Source organism: Artemia franciscana, chromosome 17 (genome assembly GCF_032884065.1).
Source record: "Artemia franciscana chromosome 17, ASM3288406v1, whole genome shotgun sequence".
Lineage (NCBI taxonomy): Eukaryota > Metazoa > Arthropoda > Branchiopoda > Anostraca > Artemiidae > Artemia > Artemia franciscana.
In genome coordinates this window covers 11,738,707-11,761,787 of record NC_088879.1, presented here as the reverse complement: position 1 = coordinate 11,761,787, position 23,081 = coordinate 11,738,707, and the positions used below count along the sequence as shown (strand labels likewise).

The following is a 23,081-nucleotide window of genomic DNA, read 5'->3' as shown; positions in this document are numbered from 1 at the left end:
TGGTGGCGCACGAAAACCTACGATTACGTTGCTTTCTTCGGTTACCCACTAAGTTGTCACCCACACTAATAATAAGATTTAAACACCAAATTTGGTGCTAGTCTTGTCGGTTATTGAGAACACATTCAAGAATTATGTTTAGGTTACATCTCAGAAAACCAGTTTCATAACTGCAAAAACAAGTGACGGATTATACAATGGATTGGACTGAGACATAATACATTGGACTTCTATAATTTGGGCTATATATTTGCACATCAGGGGAGGGGGGAGGGTTAATTTTTATTAGGTTGGGTTTCCTTAATTTTGTTTCTAAAATATGATTTTATCATCATGTTTTGTTATATTTCATTAGGATTAAGCTAAATTCACTTTTTAGGTGTGTTTCTAATAACTGACAAGTTTCCTAAATCTATCCAACAGATCGAAAATTTATTAAAAAACAAAAACCAAAGGCAGGGTAAGCGAAATTCATGAAGGCCTAATGAAATCCAAGTTGTTGTCTGGCTCATGTCTGAATGCCGCGCTTGATACAAATGTTTGTGAAATGCCATCTATTATTGACTTTTCTTCATTATGAGTTTTCTTTTCAGCGTAATCATTACTTCCGACAGAAATAGGATATCAGAATGAAGGCGAAAGGACTGGTGAGGTGGTTTTTGTTCTTCTATTCTTTCTTTTTTTTTGTTAGGTTTATTGTCTTTAAATGGAAAAAAATATCTGGCCTAAAATTCAGATTCACAATGTGTGCCTAGGCCTGGAGTATTGGGCTAGTCTAGGGGGCTATATATCATAAGCCTACTACCCTAGTTTTGTTTCAAGTCACTCAATCTGATATGTCTTGGGGCAAATGCGTATAATAGAGGCCTCCATGAGGAGATATGTTAAAACTCACTGAGAGGTATTACGTTTTTTATGATTTTTTATTGTTAAAGTTCTGTTTGTGTAAACACTCAACCTCTGGTTGTCACTATACTACTTCTGATATACATTTATCAAACAGTGAATTTGTAGTTTTCAACCTAATTTAGTTAGGATGGAAGAGAACACATTGCTTGATGCCTTATTTATGCTCTTTCTTAATCCAATAGCCTAATTGCATCTGTAGGTTACTGTAACCTACAATCTGATTGATAAGCTAGGCTACTTACAATTCTGTCATCAATCTTTCTCCATTTCAATCCATAGTAAAATTATAATAGTTCATATAACTGGCTTACCAATAAAGTGAATAGGCCTATATCACTTGATGCCTTTTTGGTAAAATTCTAGTTAATTGACTTCTTGCTATCTCAGAAAGGGTTTAGATTAGTAAAATGAAACTTTCAGGGATGAATCTGCAGACTTAAGTATGTCCTTGGAAGGTATTTTGAGGCAACTACCTCTACTCTCTAGAGGGCCCTGACCTTTGATGACCTTTAGAAATATATGTATAATAAAAGCAAAACCTTGCAAAATAGATCTCCTGCTTAATTGAAGTGCAACAAAAGTGTTTTCAGCAAACCTGTCTATGACCAATGGAGTCTTCCCAGAAATATTTAAATCAGCAATTATTATCCCAATTCATAAAAAAGGCAATCCATCTGAGATAAGCAATTATTGTCCAATCTCACTTCTCCCAGTTATATCTAAGGTGCTCAAGGGAGAAACGTCTTTCTCCCTTTGTATTTAGGAATCATTCATCAGATTTGTTGATTTTTCCTCATCAATATGGCTTTCATGCCATATTGATGAGGCTGCTCATATGCACTGCTCAATATGGCTGCTCATGCACTAATAGATGCCACACAGTTTATATGTTCCCAAGTTGACCTTAAAAATATTGTATTGGGCTTATTTCTGGATTTTTCAAAGGCCTTTGACATGGTTGATCACAGTATTTTATTAAGTAAACTCAATAACCTAGGGATTTGCAGAGTTCCTTTCTCATTGTTTGGCTCTTATCTCTCTGGTAGAGTACAGAGTGTGAGACTGGATGGGGTGACTTCACATCCCCTACCTGTCCAGAGGGGCGTCCCACAGGGCTCTGTTCTTGGTCCAATACTTTTTATCCTTTATATTAATGATTTGATTATGGACCTGGGCCCATCAGTGCACCCAGTACTTTTTGCTGATGATAGCAACTTTTTCATTACTATTCCTAATTTACCATCTGTCATCACCTCTACTCAAACCCTTCTGAATAGAATGCAGGAGTGGTGTCTTGTTAACTGCATGACCATTAACAGCAAGAAAAGTCAGGTGGTATTATTTTGAACCCCTTACAAAAAAAATGAAGCTCAGCCAGCACTTGGCCTAAAATATTCTACCAATCTCCTCCCACAGGTCAAAGTTGCCAAGTTTCTTGGTGTCCACATAGACTCCTGCCTATCATTTGCAACACACATGTCCTATATCAGAGCCATAATTTTGTAACAGGTAAGTATGATTAATCATGTGAATTATTTTCTTCCTCCCAATATCCTTGTCACCCTTTATTATGCTTTTATTTACCCATATATCTCATACTACAGATCTGTATGGGGCAATACTTATCCTTCAGTTACCAATAAATTAAAATCTGCTCAAAATCATGCCATCAAAGCAGTTTTTCGGTTGCCACGACTATATCCCACCAAGGACTTGTACTCCAATTTTGGTATTATCCCTTTTGAACAAATCATCAAAAAATTAAATCTATCCCTTGCATACTCCGCTTACCATAAAAATCTTCCTCCCCACTTATTATCTTATTTTAATAGTAATAATTCTGAAGGCCACTGTCTCCGTTCATCCAACTGTTCCTTCATTGTCCCCAGGTGTATCTCTAGTTCCACCCAGCAATCCCCAATTTATAAATCTATAATTCAATGGAATTTAATACCCTCCAGTGTTGAGCTATCCACAAGTTTTCGGATGCTATATAACAATGTACTAAAATCTTGATATTATAGTTCTCTAAATGTTTATTCAATTTGCTTTAATTACCCTTGTTTTCTCTTTTCTTTTTTTCTCTCTCTCTTTTTCATTTTCAATTTTTTGTTGTTTTGGTCCTTAACAAGTTTGCTTCTAGGATCTTTATTATTGTTGTTGTTATGTGTTTTCTTTTCTTTTTGAATAAACTGAAATAATTTGAATTCATAACTTTGCTTGATTTGATTTTAGGTAAAATACTAGTTAATTGACTTCTTGCTCTCTCAGAAAGGGTTTAGGTTAGGAAAATGAAACCTTTAGGGATGTGTCTACAGGCTAAAGTATGTCCTGGGAAGATTAAGGAAAATTAACCTTGACTGGGATGCCCACTTAATTGGATAATCTGTCTTGGCTTTTTTCTATGACAGGTCTATACCTATTGAAATTTTGACAAAACAACATTTTACCTTAATTTTTAGTTACTAGTTGCTTTTTCTCTGCCTTTAGTTCTGAAAATGCAATTCCTGTTATTTGAGCAGAATTTTGAGCCATATTAATGTTTTTTTTTCAAAATTTAGGAAATGTATTTGCATATCTTTAAAACCTTATAAAATGGATTTGAGCAAAGCTATGAAGCTGAAAACAATTTTGTTGTACTTCAGTTAAGCAGAAGATCTATTTTGCAGGGTTTCACTTTTATAACACACATATTTTTAAAGGTGATCAAAGGTCAAGGCCCTCTACAGGGAGAAGGAGTGGAGGTAGTTGCTTCAAAATACCTTCCTGGGACATACTTCAGTCTGTAGTCATACCTGAAAGTTTCATTCTAACTTAAAACCTTTCTGAGATAGCAAGAAGTCAATTAACTAGAATTTTACCCCATTTTATAAGGTTTTAAAGATATGCAAATACATTTCATAAATTTTGAAAAAGAAAAACATTGATACAGCTCAAAATTCTACTCAAATAATGGGAGTTGCATTTTTCAGAACTAAAGTCAAAGAAAAAGCAACTAATAACTGAAAATTAAGATAAAATGTTGTTTTTTCAAAATATCAATAGGTATAGACCTGTCTGTAGGCAAATAGGGCCCTCTAGAGGGAGGAGTAGAGGTGAGTCCCAGGTGGACCTGGGACATACTTTAGTCTGTAGACCCATCCCTGAAAGTTTCATTTTCCTAACCTAAACCCTTTCTGAGATAGCAAGAAGTCAATTAACTAGAATTTTATCACCTCTTTTATGTTCTTTGTGAATATAATAATTGCTTCTACCATAAATTCAAATTTAAGCACTGTTTAAACCTAAACTAACCTTATAAATAATTTTAGCACTAAGAAAATGTAGCATTATTTTTTGAAAATGGTGGAAAAGATGGCACTGAGAAAATGTAGTATTATTTTGTGGAAAATAAGCAATAAGTCATACTTTAATTGAAAATTCATCATTTTAAGAGCTAAAAAGTGCTTAAATTTGAATTTGTAGTAGGGTCTAGAAGCAATTATTGTATTTGTAAAGAACATAAAAAAGGCATCAAGTGGTATGCTCACTTAATTGGTAAGTCAGTTATATGAACTGTTGTAATTTTTTGAAAACTCATCATTTTTAAGAGCCCAAAAATGCTTAAATTTGAATTTACAGTAGAAGCAATTATTATATTCATAAAGAGCATAAAAAAGGCATCAAGTGGTATATGTACTTCATAGGTAAGTCAGTTATATGAACTTCTGTAATTTTTACCAATCTGTTCCCCATTGATTTAATACTGTATTTGACCAAGGTAATTGACAAGTCTGCCATAAAAGTTTTTAAATCAAGCTTCAAGCTATTGAGACGAAAAAAGATGTGGTTGCATAGGTGAAGCTAGTTCTAACTAATAGTAAACAAACAGTTATAATGTGGCCCAGGTCGTATTATTAGGTCCAACCAGGGGTGTTATTAGCCAAAATGTCTAGGGAAGGAGAGCAAGTGATTTTACTGACTGGCTGTATTGTTACTGACTCATTTTGTCAAAAATTAGCCTAATTTCCATTTAAAATTCAATACTTAAAATCATTGTATAAGTTGGTAAAACTGCTGCATTTACAAACCAAGATTCAGATTTTGATACACACTATGTCCAGTTCCAGAATGTGTATGAGGGTATATAGACTACCAGTCCTTTCACCTTTTCAATTTCAGTGTAGTATCTTCAATTCTTCTTTTTATTCAGTAGTGCTTGCATAAATGGTCAGCAATGAATCTTTGTTTTCATAAAAACAACACCTGAAAATAAAAACCTTCACTTAACATGTCAATTGGAAGCCACTATTTTGATGATGGGTTGTCGGAAGTGCAAGTACCTGAGCTACCTGGACTCTGCATTTTAAGGCTAATAGGCTAACCAGTATGGTACTTTCTACTCATTCTAACTCTTCTGCACTGTAGAATTCTATCAGTGTTCCATTGTCTTCTCCATGATCTGAATCATCAAATTATGGATTGGTCTTCCAGTGTTAGGATATACTTGTAAATTAATGATGGAATCAAATGTTTCTGGAACATTGGAGATTAGCTTAATCCTTACTACCAAACACTCAAAAAAGATATGCTGGGTGGTTTCTTCTGATGCTGAACACCACCCACATAGTGGTGAATGATGTAGATTCCATTGGATTCAAAAAGAGAATTCAGCAACAGGAATCCATATTTTAATCTGTAATATCACACCAAATCCTCTGTTGATTGAAATGGGGAATTCAGAAATGGAGTACACTTTGTTTTTCCATGGTGTTTTATAATGTTTCAAAGATTCCCAAGTTTTGAGTCTGGAGGGGCATAAGCATTTGCTCCTTCATTAGCTAGTCTATCAGCTGCTGTATTATGGGCCAGTCCTTTATGGCTAAGGAAGTGTTGGAAGCAAACTGAGCTTTCAGCATTCATAATGTTTAGGAGAGAATCAATCTCTTAGTAGATTTTAAATCTGAGTCAGCAGCTTCATATTTTTTTTTTGATCAGTTACATGGCAGGCATAGAATCTGTGTGAATTAATACTTTGGACCTTTCCATACTCAAAGGTTTGGACCTTTCCATACTCAATTATGCTGACAACATCCTGAATTTAAGTGTTTGGTGTGATATATTGCTGTAAGGCTAGCTGCAGCAGGGATATTCTCAGCCATGTCTACAGCACTTTTGTGATGCCTCATATCCTTACATAGTCTCCATTTTGGAATGTATTTACAGCTACTGATAAAAATACTATTATTTGTTTATTTATTAATACATCAAATGGTAAGCAAAAATGCTTGTCACAATAGACACAAAACAAGAAATAAGCTAATTAGCAACACTGGCAACACTTATGAATATTAGAAAAAGATATGGTAGAAAAAAACTTAAATCCAAAACTCATAAACTCAAACAAAAACTCATAATTAAAAGATGAACTTATAACTAAACATCAAAAACTCCCAAATAGAAAGGTGTCCCCACTGAAGAACATTTAAATATCTGCACATTCCCAGCTTCCATGACTTCAATGTGGTGAAGCAAACCTGCTAGAAAATGAACATTGTCCTATTTTTGTATTTGATTTTGGGGGGCACAGTTTGTAGTGGTGTTGGTTGGTTGTGTGATAGTGACTATATTTGAAAATGAATCAAAATCTTAGGTCATCTATACCTTTAATAATGCAGAACACATTGATAATGTCACTACAACGCCATCTGAAAGTTAATGATGGGATACCAAACATAGAGAGTCACTCTTGGTAGGGAAGATGCTGTAGGCAAGGAATCATCCTTGACACCCTCCTTTGTACCTTTTCAATGCAAAGCTCATCCATTACATTTAATGGAAACCAGACAGAAGTGTTATACTCAAGAAGTGGTTGAACAAGGGACTTGTAAAGCAAAAGGAAATTTCAAAGATTGAATTGTCTGAAACTTCTTCAAAGACAATAGATGGTAGTTTGCATTTCTCAATATTGCTGAAACATACTTATCAAATTTTAGTTGGTTATCAAAATTGATACCAAGGTCTTGCACTATTTCTTTAGAAGGGACATTTGTAACAGACAAAAGATACATGTATTTGGGAGGTATTCTATGACTATAATGTAAAACAACACACTTAGATGGATTAGATCCATATATTTTTGTTTTGCAAAATTTCTCTTTTGTATACCCCTATGGGCTAGAAACAAAAGAATAGTGTCAACCTATAGGTTAACTGAGTCATTAATTTTGGCTGAGCAGTATTCCTGCAAGTTGCCTTATGATGATGAGCCATTTTAAAATTGTCATTCTCAATGTCACCACATGTGGTTGCCATTTCAGACAAAGTCAATAGTCATACCCAATAGACAGATAGATGGCTTATAAACTATTGTACTCTCTTCTATCATTAAGGCCTTAGGGAGGGCTGTTTGTCAGTTACAAAACACTATTTCCTTTATTTTTGGGATAGAAATGGGCTGACCAAAAGCTAAAACAGGCAGACATCATCAATGTCTTTTTGAATTATGCTTTGGAGTAAGGTTGTTGTATCTTATTCTTGTATCTATTCCACACCATAAGATCATCAGCAAATTCTCCATTTTTTGACTGATTTCTAAGTATTAATTCTGAGATATACAGTGTAAATAAAAGAGGACCTATGACAGTTCCTTATGGGAGGCTATTTTTAACTTGTTTTCTTGAAGACAAAGTTTCATTTATCTCAACTAGACAAGAATGTTCACATAATAGATCATCTATCATTGATTACACTAGAGATGGAAAATTTTTATTATTCATAACTTCTAGTAACTTTTTGTGTTTGAGATTTCTTTATGCATCTGTCCAATCAAACAGCACAGCAATTCCAAATTCAACATCCTGCAAAGCCTCTGCTATGTCTGTTTCAATGCTGGTTATGTTGTCCATTGCACTGCAACCCATTCTGAAAATCTGTTTGGGACTGGGGTATCATTTGATTGACCTCTACAAACCATTCTAACCTTTTTAATATCATATGTTCAAATATCTTGCCCATGGTGGGGAAAACTAGTATTGGTCTGTAAGATATCAGGTGATTTCCCAGGTTTGAGGATTGGGTGAATAAGGTCAATTTTCCAGGAATTAGCAAGTTTTCCTTCTCTCTATGCCTTACTACATACTTCCAGAAGCTTTTTTTTTTCAGAAGGTATGGGGTGACTCAATCATCCACTTGATGTGTACCTCATCATACCCTGGTGCTGAATTTAGATTTTATTCTTCAATGGCTATATCTAACTCAGATAATATAAAATGTAAAATTAAGGACTTCTTATGTTGTGCTACTGAAGAGAGGACATACATATACAGCAAGGACAAACATGACAAAGATATACACAAATTAATAATACCAAATCTAAAATAGTACAGCCTTCCACGGGTGAGAAGAGTAACACCCTTCCATGGGTAACTCAGTTTCTGAAGCTATTCATCCTTGGCCTTAAGACTGTGTGTAATTACCAAACAACAAAGCTGTCTGAATTTATGCAATTTCCATAATGAGATGTACTTGCTTGCCATGCCTCTGGTACAATAAAACAAAACAAATGGTCTCTTGTGAGCAAACAAAAACTAACTGATCTGTGAAAGTGCTCTAGAGAAGCCATTACTGTATCACCTAATTATTTTTAGATTACCATGTTCTATAATTCATAGCAATTTCAATGAGTTTGTAAGTTTTATATTGTGTTTTTGTAATTTTGACAAAGAATAGCCTTACATTACCTTAGTATTTACCATATTTGAATCTCGATTTTCTAACAAGAATCTCCAATTCCTAAGTTAGTACTAAGATATTGGGTTTAGATGTATTGCTTACTTATTGCTTAGAACCCACAAGTATTTCATTGTTAAAGTGTAAATTGTTTACTTAGTATTCCTAACTAATTATAATACTAACCATTTTATTGAGTCCAATCATATATCTACATAGGGAGGAGCTCTAGAAATATTTAATCCTCCCAAATGAGTCCGTAAATGAACTTAGGTTTTTTTGGGGCCCATCTCCAGAGAAAAACCTCTGAGAAATCAGTAATCAAAATTATAAAATTGTACATATATATATATATATATATATATATATATATATATATATATATAGTATATATATATATATATATATATATATATATATATATATATATATATATATATATATATATATATATATAAATATATATATATATATATATATATATATATATATATATAATATATATATATATATATATATATATATATATATATATATATATATATATATATATATATAAATATATATATATATATATATATATATATATATATATATATATATATATATATATATATATATATAAATATATATATATAAATATATATATATATAAATATATATATATATATATATATATATATATATATATATATATATATATATATATATATATATATATATATACTTTTCAACAGTGTTTGATTATTAAAGCAAGTCTGATTTCTAACAGCAATATATGCTTCAAACTTTTGATCTTCTTAGAAGAAGTTCAGTTTGGTAATGATCTTTCCTTGTGTTTTCTTGAAATTTCTCCTTTTGTATTTCAACATGTTGAAATGCATTTTTCTTGGGAGTAAACCTGCAAGAACCTGTGAATTCTAAATAATTTTTTTTTCTAGTTGAATGAGTATAAGGTCATTGGAAGAAAGCTTCCTTCAGATAAGGAGCCAAATCCACCTCTCTATCGTATGAGAATTTTTGCACCAGACACCATTGTTGCCAAGTCCCGCTTTTGGTATTTCCTTCGTCAGCTTAGAAAATTCAAGAAAGCCACTGGTGAAATTGTTTCTGTTGAACAGGTATGTTTTCAGTTACTTCATATATTCACCTTCATTTGTAATTTTAATCACAAAAATTTTATTTTTTTGTTCATTTACATGGGATTATGGCTAAGGGGGAGGAATTGCTTACATAAGTAGTTGTTAGTAATTAAGTTTATATTGTTTATATTATATTGTTTATATTTGTCATTGTTACTGCTTTGACTAGGAAGTGACCTACACAATTTGTAGCATTTTTATTGTTTTGCAATTTTGAGTATAGCTATTACTATTGCTGTACTGTGCCAAAATTCTACAGAAGTATTTTTGGTGGGGGGAGGGGTAGAAATAGAAATAATTTGTTCTTTAGTATATTTTTGTCATTTCACTGGAATCTTAAAATAATTTCGGGAAATATCATATTCTCTCCATTTACTGATTTACCAGATGTGAATTTCTGGTAATTACCATGTTATTCTGATTTTGTTATTTTTCAAATCAGCTACAAGTAAGTGAATATCTAGTGTTTTGTTGTCCTAATCTTTAAATTTGAAATGTAGAAAAATTTCAACTTTTAACTTTTAAAGAGTTAAAAAAAGATTGCCATCAATCATGAATAGATAGTTGTTTAAGGAATTTAAAGTTAATAAAAAATAATGAAAACAGCTTCTAATAACACTTCCATCTTGAAAGTCACTAAAAAGTGAAAATGTTTTCCTGCTGTCCAAAAATTAAAGAAAATTTAAGACAAAAAAATCAAGGCATGAGACAGATGTGACATAGAAAATCGTCCTTGAATATTTAAATTTTTCTGGTAACTGAAAAGGTTTTTATGTTTTTGATTTCTTTTTTCTCTTCAATCTAGTCTTAAGTAAAAGCTTTAGAGCATCATCACACAAGTCTAGGACATGGTCACAATATAGTTGCACATATGTCACACTTGGGCAGGGTCAGTTTTTTTCTGATTTGACACAAGGGGTTAAATATGCAAAGTTTTACTTTAGGTTTACATCTTTTTTCTATGAGAGGGGGCTTAGACAATGGGAAAAGCCTCAACTGATACCGGTTCTTCCCTTGTTTTAAGCTATGTTCCTGAAGGATCTTTCTCACTTTTTCGAAATACATAAATCTTGCCTCTAAACTATTTTTTTTTTCACTTTACCCTTCCACTAAAATGTTGGCTGTTCATATCTGTGTGTAAGATAAATATCATTGCACATCTGAGAACCTATTTGGCTTTTATGCCTTATAGGGGTTAGGTGCTGCTAGAATATTACAGCTTTATCATCCTCAACTGAATTTGGTTTTTGAAATCAGTTGTCAACAAAAAAGCTAACAATTCTAAACAATCACATCTGATCACGTCTTTTCTGTAGGGGTAATGAAAATTTGTTTAAAATTTGCTAGGCTATATTTCACTTCAAATGCGCATTTCTGTACATTGTTCATGATGTCTTAAGAGGTTTTCACAACTCAGCTACATTTTAGCTCACTTTTGGCTGAAGTGACGTTCCTAAACTGTGCATAACTTAGCTATTCTAGATACCCATTTGGGTTGGCTAGAACGTGGTCAAGGACATCAGAATTAAACTTGAAGTCCTTTTCTCTTTGGTTTACTTCAGTTCTTAGCTTATGCGTTTATCATTAAATGCAATCCAGTCAATTTTTCTAGAAAAGTTATGATTAGGGTTCAGGATGTGCCATGAGCATGAAAATAAAAACGTTTTTGTCGCCTAGACTAATCTTACATCTGTTCACGCCTCAAAACAGCAATTTTGACAGATTTATTTTAGTTGTTTCAAAATTCTGAACTTGACAGTGCTTTTTGTCGGTAAAAATTCAAACATTAGTAATTCGTAATTTCCAAGCATAACTACTCGTCACAATGGCATAATGGGGGCTGAGGGTAGCAATTGCTGTTGACGTAGTGAAATTAATCTTTTGGTTTGTAGTGATATAACCAATTTATATTGTAATATAAACAGCTCCCAAGCTGTTTATATTATATTTTGGCTTAGCTATGCAAGATTCCCGTTTGGATGGACGAACGTAAAGTCAGAGACAATAAATTCAAAACAAAATTTTATTTAAAAAAAAAATCGCGTAATATGAAGCTTCTTCAGTGCCACAATGGAAAAAAGTTTTAAATGCAGTATTAGACCGCGCAAGATTTTGTCCTTGCATACATGAGAACATACTTATGAACATACATGAGAGATACATACGCAATAGTCATAGGAAAGTCATACGTAAAGTCAAAGACAATGCATTCAAAATAAGAATTTTTTTTATGGAAAAAATCGCATTTTGTCCTTGCATACATGAGTACATACTTGGCCTTTACATGAGTAAAAAAATTAATTATTTCCACCGGAATTGTTTGAAAGTCAGTTTGTTTAAAAGAAAGTTCTCCAGGTAGCATTTCTAAAAATATTTTTGAAGGGACAAGGATAGCTTTAACAGATACGGCAAAAAACATTACAGTCTTTGCACAAACAAATTGAGTTGTCCTTTTGGCTGAAATCTTCTCAGTCTGTATGTGCACTAGCACAATAGTTTTATTTGAAACTGAAGTTACTATTAAGAAAATAGTGCCACAGTAAGATGAATCATTTATATCCTTGGATTTGTTAGTATGAGGCAATTCAACTATGCAATGCCTTACATGTTTTTCAGTATTCTTTTTGTGATATGTAGGTTTCAATTAGTTGTTTCCTTTACTCCCCTTAGCCAAATACCTAGGAATGTAATGATTTTGTATGAGGGGTTTGGGGGGGGGGTAGATAGAACTCTATTCTATGGACATTTTTTAAGTCCACAGGGGGGTGGACTTGAAACAGTCTAATGGAAATTATCAAATTATTCGCCTTTACCCAATTACCCGTTACCGCGGGTATTCAGCATGTGTTTTGGGTATTCAGCATGTCATTTATTTTGAACAGCTGTCCCGTTTGAAAAATAAAATAAAACTAAATCCAGGGAGAGAATCTATCCGTCACTTTGTGATGCCCTAGTATATTGCGGTCCTCTCCTGAGTAAAAAATGTTGATCCAAAAAATAAATTTAGGACTAATATCTATCAGAGTTTAAGTAATCCGTCGATAAAAAAGAAATACTTGCATGCATCCGTTTAGTGGCTAATATAAATACAAAAAAAGAGACCTTTTGAAGACGCTTTTGCCTCCGAATACTGTGAATCAGTGTTTTGCAATTTTCAACATTGTTGTTGTTGTTGTTGTGCTCTCCTCTGTGCTTTATGCACCTTGAGAGCCTTATCTCTTGGTTGTCATCCACTTTTAGAAATAACGATTAAGTAGCAGAAGCATTAAACATCTAATGCTCTACCAATGTCACTGAAGAACTGCACTAAGATGTGGGCGATCTCTAAATTTTCAGGATCTGATTTAAATCCTCCAAGTACTAACTGCATTGAAGGAGGTACATTCTTTTTTACAAAGAAGCCAAATATATTTGAGCGATAACCATTGTAACTTGGGCAGTTAAAAACAATAAGCTCTAAGCCTTCTTCCACATCAACACAATTGGCACACAATGGGGATTCACCATATATTTTGGCTTTGTAAATTCCAAAGCCAGCATGGTTTTATCTTAATCTTAATAGTATTCTCCCTTGTTTTCTAGTTAAAGAGCTGTATACATTAATTCCACCCTCTTGATCAACACAAGGTCTAAATTGCTGTTTGTTCAGAGTCTTTGTACTATCTGCAACATTTTTCATGATTTTATCTATTTTCCTTTGATTTTCTGAATGGTCCCATTCATCAAGTTGATTCCTCGTGATGTTGCCTCCTTTGCTAACTTATCTGATAATTCATTGCCAGATATACCGGAGTGCGATGGTACCCATTGAAGATGTATATCAATACTTTTACTCGCTTGTATATAAGCAAGATGACTTCCCTTTTGTTTGAAATAGATGGATCATAATTTGCAACAGCTCGGATTGAGCTTTTTTTTATCAATACATATGACTATTTTGTAATTTCTAAAATTATTTGCTACATATTGAAGTGTCTTTAATTAGGACTATAACCTCCGCTTGAAATATTGAGAAATATTCTGGTAGTTTAAATGGTTGTGAGACACTCAATGAAGGTATGACAAATGCTGCTCCTACCCCTCTACCATTTTCAAACTTGGAACCATCTGTATATATAACCAGAAAATCGTGGTATCTTTCACTTAAAGTAATTAGAAAGGATAATCTATGGTCTACCATTTCTGGAAGTTGGATGGTCAGGTCATGAGAGACGCTTTGCACTATCCAGTGTGGTGGGCATGGCTTTGGAGGTTGGTGTAACATGTCGAAAATTTCTAGTGACTCATCATAGGTTTTTGCAATCGCCAATAAGAATTCAAATATATTGGGTTCATTCCTTAAATACTTTTTGTTGGCTGTAGTCCAGTGACCAGGCTTAACAATATGTGACTTGATTGGGTGTGTAGATTTTGCTGACCATAATCTCTTGCAGTAGCCTAGGTTTTTGATTTTACGTCGGCATTCTAGGTCTTCTATTCCACTTTCTGATATAAAAATTTAACTGGTGTCGTTCCTCTTGCCCCAAATCCAATCCTCAAAGCCGAATTTTGCACTAGGTCCAAGCGACAGAGGGTCGACCCTGGAGCAGAAAAATATATCTCAGGTGTATATTCAATCTTTGATCGTATGGATTTCTTATAGTATTCTAACAGAAAGTCAGGTTTTAAACCCTAAGTTGGGGCCGTCATTAATTTCATAATATTTAATCTCTTTATGCATGATGATTATATATTATCCATGTGTGGTTTCCAAGACAATCTGCTGGTGAAAGTACAACCCAAAATCTTGACTTGATTAGTATAGTCTATCTCTTGGCCACAGAGATAGGATTCTGGCAGTTGGTCTATTATTCTTCTTGTAAAGATTATGGCTCTAGTCTTGTTTACGGAGAAACTAAGATCTAGGTTACCAGCCCAGTGTTCTAGCTGCGCTAAGCTGCTTCTCAGAATGTCTTCTACTTCTTTTAAGGTTGTCCTCAGGGCCCAAATATTATTGTCATCTGCAAAGATGGCTCCAGGGTCTCCACATTCTTCGATTGGTATGTCATATTCACTTATATTATACAATAGTGGTCCCAAAGCTGAACCTTGAGGCACACCTCTCTTCCCTATGACAGTTGCTCGTGAGGTAGAGTTGCCGACTCTTACTGTTACTTCCCTATCTGTCAGGTAGTTGCTTATGAACTTAAGCGTCCTTCCTCTGATTTTTGCTTGCGGTAGCCCTGATAGAACTTGACGATTGACTATACTATCAAAGGCACCTTTTACATCCAATAAAATTGCAATCATATATATTTTATTTTGCAGAGCATATACTGCTGAATTTTTTAGCAGAGTAAGGCAATCAATGGCATTTTTCTCCTTCCTGAAGCCACACTGTATATTTTTAAGTAAAAGACGTTTTTCGATTTCATGATCTAGTCTTTTTTTACCATACGCTCCATAACTTTCCCTAGGATTGGTAATAGGGTTATGAATCGGTGATTCTCTAGCTTAGAGCAATCCTTTTCCATTTTGGGAATCATTATTGCTTCACCTTTTTTCCACAGCCTGGGTCATATACCTTCTGACCAAGCTTGATTAATAATATCTAGGAGAGACTTCTTCCAAGTTTGATTGAGGTTTTTGATAAAGATTGCATGAATCATATCAGGTCCCGGTGAAGTATTTGGTAATTTTGAAATCACCAAATCTAATTCCTTGTATGTAAATTGTTTTTTTATAGTCTTCTTCGTTATCTTTAGCAGATAGTGCTCTCACCCTACCCCTAATACGGCTTGTTTCACTGAAGTCTGGGTCTTCCTTTCCTATAGTGCTATATTTGACTGCTGCTTCTGCTTTTTCATCATCATTCACCAGGCATTGGTTTTCAAAGTTTAGTGGTGGGTTATTTTTAAAGCAGGTGCTTTTTAATTCATATTCCTAAGAAATGAAAATACTTTGGAGGTTGGGTCACTGAAGCTAAGCTTTTCCAAAAACTGTTTCCAGTTATCTCTCTTAGCTCCAACAATGATCCTTTTGAACTCTGCATAAGCTTTTTTCATTTGTACGTAATTTTGATTGCTAGATATTCTTTTATATAGATTCCTCTTCCTAGTTAATTCCTTTTTTGCCACTTCACAGTCATTAGTCCACCAAGGAGAGGAGTGTCTTGCTTTGGGTTTACCATTTGACATTGGGATGGATTGTTGGGCAATTCCAAGAATTTTTTCCTGGAAAATTGCCACTTTTTCTTCGATACTAATACTGCCAGTAACCGGTAGGTTAACTGCTATAGTCTCCATTTCTTTTTTAAACTTAAACCCAGCCTGCCTTGCTAATTATGAACCTTTTCTTCTTTGTAGCTGTATTCTGAGAGGCATTTGATTGATTAAGGTGTATAAGAATTGGCTGGTGATCACTAATAAGAACATCTTGATCTGGGGCATAAACAGTACATTTGTTAAAAAGTGATGGATCAGCAAAAGCAAGGTCGATAGTAGTAAATTTACCAGTATTTGAATTCAGTCTGATTGGAAGACCTCTTGGGGTTGCTAGACAGAGTCTTGAATTTAACATAAAACTTTCAATACTTTTCCAGCCGTGTTTACAATTGGACAGTAACACCAGCTTGTGCTATGAGCATTGAAGTCCCCCACTATGAGCAGCATTTCATTATTTAATGTTGAGGTTTCTATTCCATTCAGAAAATTATCAAGTCCAGCTGCAGAGCCTGAATAGCTGTATATGTTAACTGTGTTCAGTTTTAAGTGATTAACCAGAAAGATCTTGCAGCCAACTGCTTCAAACTTTTCGATGTGCTCCTCTCTAATATTAATACTAATCTCAGTAAAAGGTAGCCCGCTTCTAATGCATATTAAGACACCCCCCTTTTGGGAGTCCAACCTATCGTATCTTAGACAGTTGTAATTTTTGAATTTTGGTTGTGAACTATGAAAAGGCTTAAGACAGGTCTCTTGCAAGCAAATAATATCCACCTTATTATCATTACAAAAACTCTAATAAAAACTTCTTTTCATTTTTGATGGAGTTGTAGTTCCGTGCTAAAATTTTTAAAAAATCAATCATTTCTTGCTAAGAATTTGGTTCATTTGTATTACCTGGTTTACCTCATTTCTATTTATACGAATGTTTAGTTTTTCTAGGTTCAATAGTTCTGGGCTCAGCAAAATACCCAAGGTGATTTTCTTTGCTGTTTGTTCTGCAATATAGCTAACATCGTAGGCTGATGGTTTTGGGGTTAAGAGTTGCTCCTGTTTTTAGTTGATAATCTCTGCATAGCTACTATATGTTGTGGTGGCTCTTTTGTAGCTGATTTGGTTTTTTTCCGTAATTTGGAGAATATTTTTATTCTGCATTCTTATAGGACATTGTGATGACGTAGAGGCATGTAACCCATTGCAGTTTGCGCAACTGTAGGAGTTTGTTCTGGATTGAATGTCTTTGTTTTTTAATTGACAGACTCCTGAGTCATGATTTCCAGCACATCTAAGGTATCTAGGCTGCTGTGCTCTGCAGTATTTCTGTGCAGTATTTCAGTATTTCTGTACATCTAAGGCATCTAGGCTGCTTTGCTCTGCAGTATTGTACATGTCCATATCTGTATTTCTGTGCAGTATTTCAGTATTTCTGTGCAGTATTTCTGTACATCTAAGGCATCTAGGCTGCTGTGCTCTGCAGTGTTTCTGTACATGTCCATATCTCTGACATTTATGACACTGCAGTATTCTTCTTACATATGGTAGCACTTCTCTTTTTCTTCCTACAGACCAGACAGAAGAAGGTAGACTATTGCTTTCAAAAGTCAGCATCACTGCATAGCTATCTTCTAGAGTTTTGTTGTCTCTATTGTACCATTTTTGTCTTTCTGCATTTAGAATCTTGACATTAGCCTGAGTCATTCCTATTAGGTCTTCTGAACTATACTCTTTAGGAATTCCTTTGATGATTCCTCTTACTGTTATTGCCTTTCGACATATCTTGACGTCAGTATTGGCTATTTTAGTGGTTTTTAATAGTTTGGAGGCTGATTCCTCATTTGCTACATATATTGTGCCCTTTTCTCGCAATTTGTCGACTTCATAATCCTTGTAGCATTTCTCTTAGACTAATTTCTAGTATTTTATCACTAGGATTCTATGTCCTGCCATAGCAATGTCCATTTGCAGCTTTATCTTCATGTCTATGGGTTCCTCTTGTGGTATATTAACAGGATAGTCCTTATTTTGAGGATTCGTGAGTTCAAAACTCTTCTTGTTTGCTTGGTATGGGCTAAGTCCAGGTGATGTGACTCTTCTTTTCCTCTCAAGATCTGAGCTCAGTCCAAGCCTGGGAAATTCAGCTTCTATGTGACCCTCCGGAATCTTGGGGTCTGCTGCTTGTGAAAGGATCCTTTCTTCTTCCATTCCTTCCGGTGCAGCATCCTCTTCACTTGTCAACATTAGTGGAGCATAAGTATTATGGATTGGTAGCGGGTTGGGTGACATATTTTAGAACATAAGTTTTCTATTGTCAATGTTAGGTACAAATTCATTCCTTGTAGCTTCAGGATAAGGCTGTGGGGCATGAATATACACTTTTTGCCCATTTTCCAGGTAGGCCACCATCCGCCCCGAGGGGCCTAAGGGTATTTTCATCTCCAGGGTGTTTCCACTTCAACTGTATATAATTCACAAGACTATGTAAAATTGTACTTACAGTGCACACTGAAATAATAGAAAAAGTCAATCTATCCAACTGTGATTGGCTTAATCTTTATTTGATAAGAACTAATCAAGTCCAAACATAAATTTCATTCCACTATAAATATTTTTATTAAGCTCAATATCACGATTAAACTCCAATTTTCAACATATGTTCCCTTTCTATGATTTTCAAAACACTGAGTACCCCTATTGAAAGATCGATGTTTTTTAATTAAAATCAGGATATGTTTATTTTTTTTGGGTACATACACGGAATAATGATAATAAATACGGTTATCCTTAATGCAAAAAGAAAAAAGGGATATTTTTTTTTGTAGGACTACTGTGACCTGTCACAGTGTGATATGTGAAAACAGAAATATCCAGAACGAAGTCAGTAAAAGGATATGTTTTTAGGGATGTACCCCTTCCTGGAAAGTTAAAAAGTAACGGCCGAAAGGATGTTTTTCTGTTTTTTGCCCCCCCTCCCCACCACCTTTTAAATATGCGATGTCAGTACCTATGTTTACGATAAATGTAACGGCACATCTGAGAACCTATTCGGTTCACTATGCTTTGTCGGGGAAAGGTGCTGCTAGAGTGTTATAGCTTTATCATCCTCAACTGAATGCGATTTCGGAAAACAGTTGTCAATAAAAAGCTACCTGGTTTTATAAGTTACAATTTTTTTTTTGCCGTAGAATTAGGAATAAATAGTGTGTGTACATGACCCTAGTGTTAAAGATAGCGTCTATCTATACTTGGTTACTGTTGCTTTTGAGAAAAGGTCAGCTCTTAGCCATCACTGGTGGATTTAGGATCACTTTGGGAAGGGTGATGGGTTAGCTGTCTTGAATTTTCATGCCCTTTGATTTTCTTTTTTTTTCAGTTTTGTAGACTAAAATTTGGATACTGTCGTGTAATATATCTGTAGGCTATTTTTTTGATCAGTCAAAACTGACCCAATGGGGGTAAGGTGTACTTAGGCATCATGATCATGTTTGGCATGATTTCACAGTTCAGCTCCATTTTAACTTATACCTTGGTTAAGATGGCGTTCCCAATCTGTGTATATTAAATTTTGGCTTAGCTATGCAAGATGCTCCTTTGGGTAGACTTGAACGTAAAGTCAAAGACAATACATTCAAAAAAAATTATTCTGGAAAAAATCGCAAATTATAAAGATACTTCATTGTTATTACGAAAAAAAAGTTTTCAGTATAATGCTTAGAACTTCAAAAAATTGGTCCATTGTATAAATGAGAAAACGTTTGGTCTTTTAGAGGTATATGGGCCAGAATGTGCAAAAATGTTAAAATTTAATCATTCTCAGCAAATTCTTGGAAAGCTTCTCAAAAAGATAGCTGACAAGCTGTTTTTTTGGAAATAGTCCTCCACTTCATCCTCTTTTGTATGTGTCTGCAATCCTTCTGTTTATTGGGCCATGAGTTGTCCTTTTGGCTAAAATCTTCTCAGTTTGAATATGCACTAACACAGAATAGTTCAATTCAAGTCTGAATTTACTATTAAGAAAATAGTGCCAAAGTAAACTGAGTCATTTTTATCCTTGGATTTGTCAGTATGACTAATTCAACTATGCAATGACCTACATGATTTGCAACATTGTAATCACCATTTTCCCCTGGTATCCAAAAAATCTAAACCTTTTAAGACTGATACAGTAATGATATGCGAAGTTGTCAGTTATTAGTTTAAAGTGTATCGTGTCTGCCAAACTTTCTCTTTTTTAGTCTTAAAAAATTACCAATTTTAAGATAGCAAAAGAAAAAAAGTTATTGTTTTTTTCTTCTCAATTTATTCCAGTCTTTGGTAAGTCTTTTAGGACAGAAAAAGGAACATTAAAATTATCAAAATATTGTTGCACCTATGTTAAACAGTTTGGCAACAGCAATTTTCTTGTCTTTGAGAAAGGGGATTGGAACGCGTCAAATTGTATTTACTAATATTTTTCCGTCATGTTTCCACATTCCACATCAAACTCACTTCGTATCAGTTACATTTCAGTCATTATTTTTTTTCCATCCTTGGAACAATGTTTCTTAAGGATGTCCCCCTTCCTGAAAAGTTACAAATTAGTGGCCTAAATCATTTTTTTTGTGTTTTTTAGCCCCCCTCCAACCCGCTTTTTAAATTTAGGCTTTTGTACATTTATGTGCAATAAATGTCACGGCACATTTGAGAACCTATTAGGCTCTTATGCCTTATAGGGGTTAGGTAGTGCTAGAGTATTATAGCTCTATCATCCTCAGCTGAATGCGATTTCGGAAATCAGTTGTCAATAAAAAGCTAACAAGTGTGAGGATTAAAAAGTTCTTCTTTTAGACTAAAAGTTTTAATCAAGAACTTTTAGATTAAAAGTTCTAGAGGATTAATAAGTACTTGGAAAGGAGAGGTAAATGGTGTATATTAATAACCCACTATTGTTTTGATAAGTTATATCTGAACCAACTTGGTCGGGTGTACTTGGTCAAAATATCCATATTCAGCATCGTTTTCACAGTTCAGCTCCATGTTAACTTGTACCTTGGTTAAGATGGCGTTCCCAATCTGTGTATATTAAATTTTGGCTTAGCTATGCAAGATGCCCATTTGGGTGGACTTGAACGTAAAGTCAAAGACAGTGCATTCAGAATAAAATTTCTCATTTTGGGAAAAAATTGTATTTTATAAAGCTTCTTCAGTGTTATCCCGGAAAAAAAGTTCTAAATACATTAATCAGAATTCGCAATTTTATGACCATAACGTTCATGAGAACATACATAGCCTCTTTGAGCTGCAGAGGCTATTTGTGCACGAATGTTTGTATGCGCCTTCAATTCTTTTGTTTATGGGGACATCGGTTATTCTTTTGGCTAAAATCTTCACAATTTGTTTGTTCCCTGATACAGAATAATTTTATTTGAAACTGAAGATAGTATTAAGAAAATAGTGCGACAGCAAAGTGAGCAACTTATTTCCTTTGATGTGTCGTTGTAACCGCTTCAACTAAATAATGACTTACATGGTTTGCAGCGTTTTAATTGTTCAGTATAGTTTTTTGGTTAGCCGTTAGCTTTACTTCACTTAGCCAAAGCCAAATATCTAGGAAGGTGAGGGGTTTCCGAGGCCGAATATCTAGGAAGGTTTTGTTTATGTCCGACGGGATAAAGGGAGGGGGTACGTAATTCTAGTTTTAGACCTTTTTTATCGATATAGGGGGATGGCAAAGAAATTTTAGGTAATTACTGTGTATTTTTTTATTTATTAATTGAGAATAGTCTCTTGAACGCTATTGAAATTTAGGAAGAGAAATGCCCTTGATTCCGTGAGGTTCTGGTGTTGCGGTCCTTTGTGTCTACCTATAATGCAGAAAATATTAATTGTAAGAAGATCGAATAAAATAGTTTAAGCTGATATCTGTCATGGATAGATTATCCGTCAAAACAAAGGAGAAAACTCTAAATGTGTCGCATTAAAGACTATCGTTAATGAAAATTTTAGAAAGAATTTTTTGAAAACGCTTCAGTCTTGGAATGTTCAAAACCAGTGTCCCTACCTGTAATTTGTTAGCACCCCACGTGGAATATGGATGTCTTAATAACGATCAGAATATTTTTTTTCTTGGTGAATAATAATAAAATCGAATAAGATTAAACATAATATAATGCAACATCCTCTAATACATCGCGGTCTTCTCAGGTGTACTTAAAATTCGGAAAAATATTAATTTTAATGAGATGGACAAGAACTACAGTAATTTTAGTAGAATAGTTATAAAGCTACAAAAATTATAGGAAATAACGGTAAAAACAATTACAATCTGTCATGTATATAAATAATCGGTTTAAAAAATGGAAAGTTCCTGAATAGGGTTGTATAAGGCTATTAGAATTCAAAATACCTCCATCTTTAAATACTGTAATCTAAATAGTAAATCAAATTATTCCCTGGTATCTAAAAAGTACAAATTTTTAGGCATAAAAAAAGTATAGTGTAGACTTGACACAGGAAGTTATCCTTGAATAGTCTTGAAGTACATTGTGAAGTACGTCACTTATTTGTTTTTAATCTTAAAAAAATAAGCTTTTCCTGGTGTCGGAGATTTTTCTTTCCCATTAATTTGTTTTGCTCTTCTTTTTCTTTACTAAGTAGATCTTTAATGGTAGAAAAGGAAGATCGATATCCTATAAATGTATTGAAATATACCTACATACCTTTAAATAGCTGTTTCAGGAAGAGGGTTGAATCTTTATGCTTAAACCATATTTTTAGAGGGGGGGGGGCTCAAAAGATAATTTTTCTCGTGCTTAAAGTTGCGTTTATTAAGGATACCTTACTGGAAAAAATGAATACATTCAGAATTTTTTGGCGTTATCTATGGTTCGTTGGGTGTGCGGCCTGGCCTGCTATAGCTTTATCATCCTCAAGTGAATGGGCCTTTAGAAATCGGTTGTAAATAAAAATCTAACATATGTGAATTGTCGGTAAGTAGGGTAAATAGTGTCTGAGCATTTTGTAACGCCAAGGACAGCGCATATAATACTATTTTAATTTATTTCAACTTTAAGACACGGCCTAAGACTGCTATAATATGTAACGTAGTGATTTGTCATCAGTAGCAGATTTGGGATCTTTT

The 23,081-nt window shown here is 34.1% G+C and overlaps 1 protein-coding gene across 1 annotated transcript in view; it reads left to right on the top strand.

Moving 5' to 3' along the window:
• Positions 1 to 534: 534 nt before the first annotated feature.
• The window catches only part of LOC136037852 (large ribosomal subunit protein eL20-like), a 49,133-nt gene continuing 26,586 nt past the window's right edge, over positions 535 to 23,081 (top strand). The window contains exons 1-2 of the mRNA XM_065720698.1: positions 535 to 647; positions 9,561 to 9,740. Of these exons, the coding sequence (XP_065576770.1) occupies positions 630 to 647; positions 9,561 to 9,740 (198 nt within the window). The 5' untranslated portion in view covers positions 535 to 629. The remainder of the gene's footprint in view (positions 648 to 9,560; positions 9,741 to 23,081) is intronic.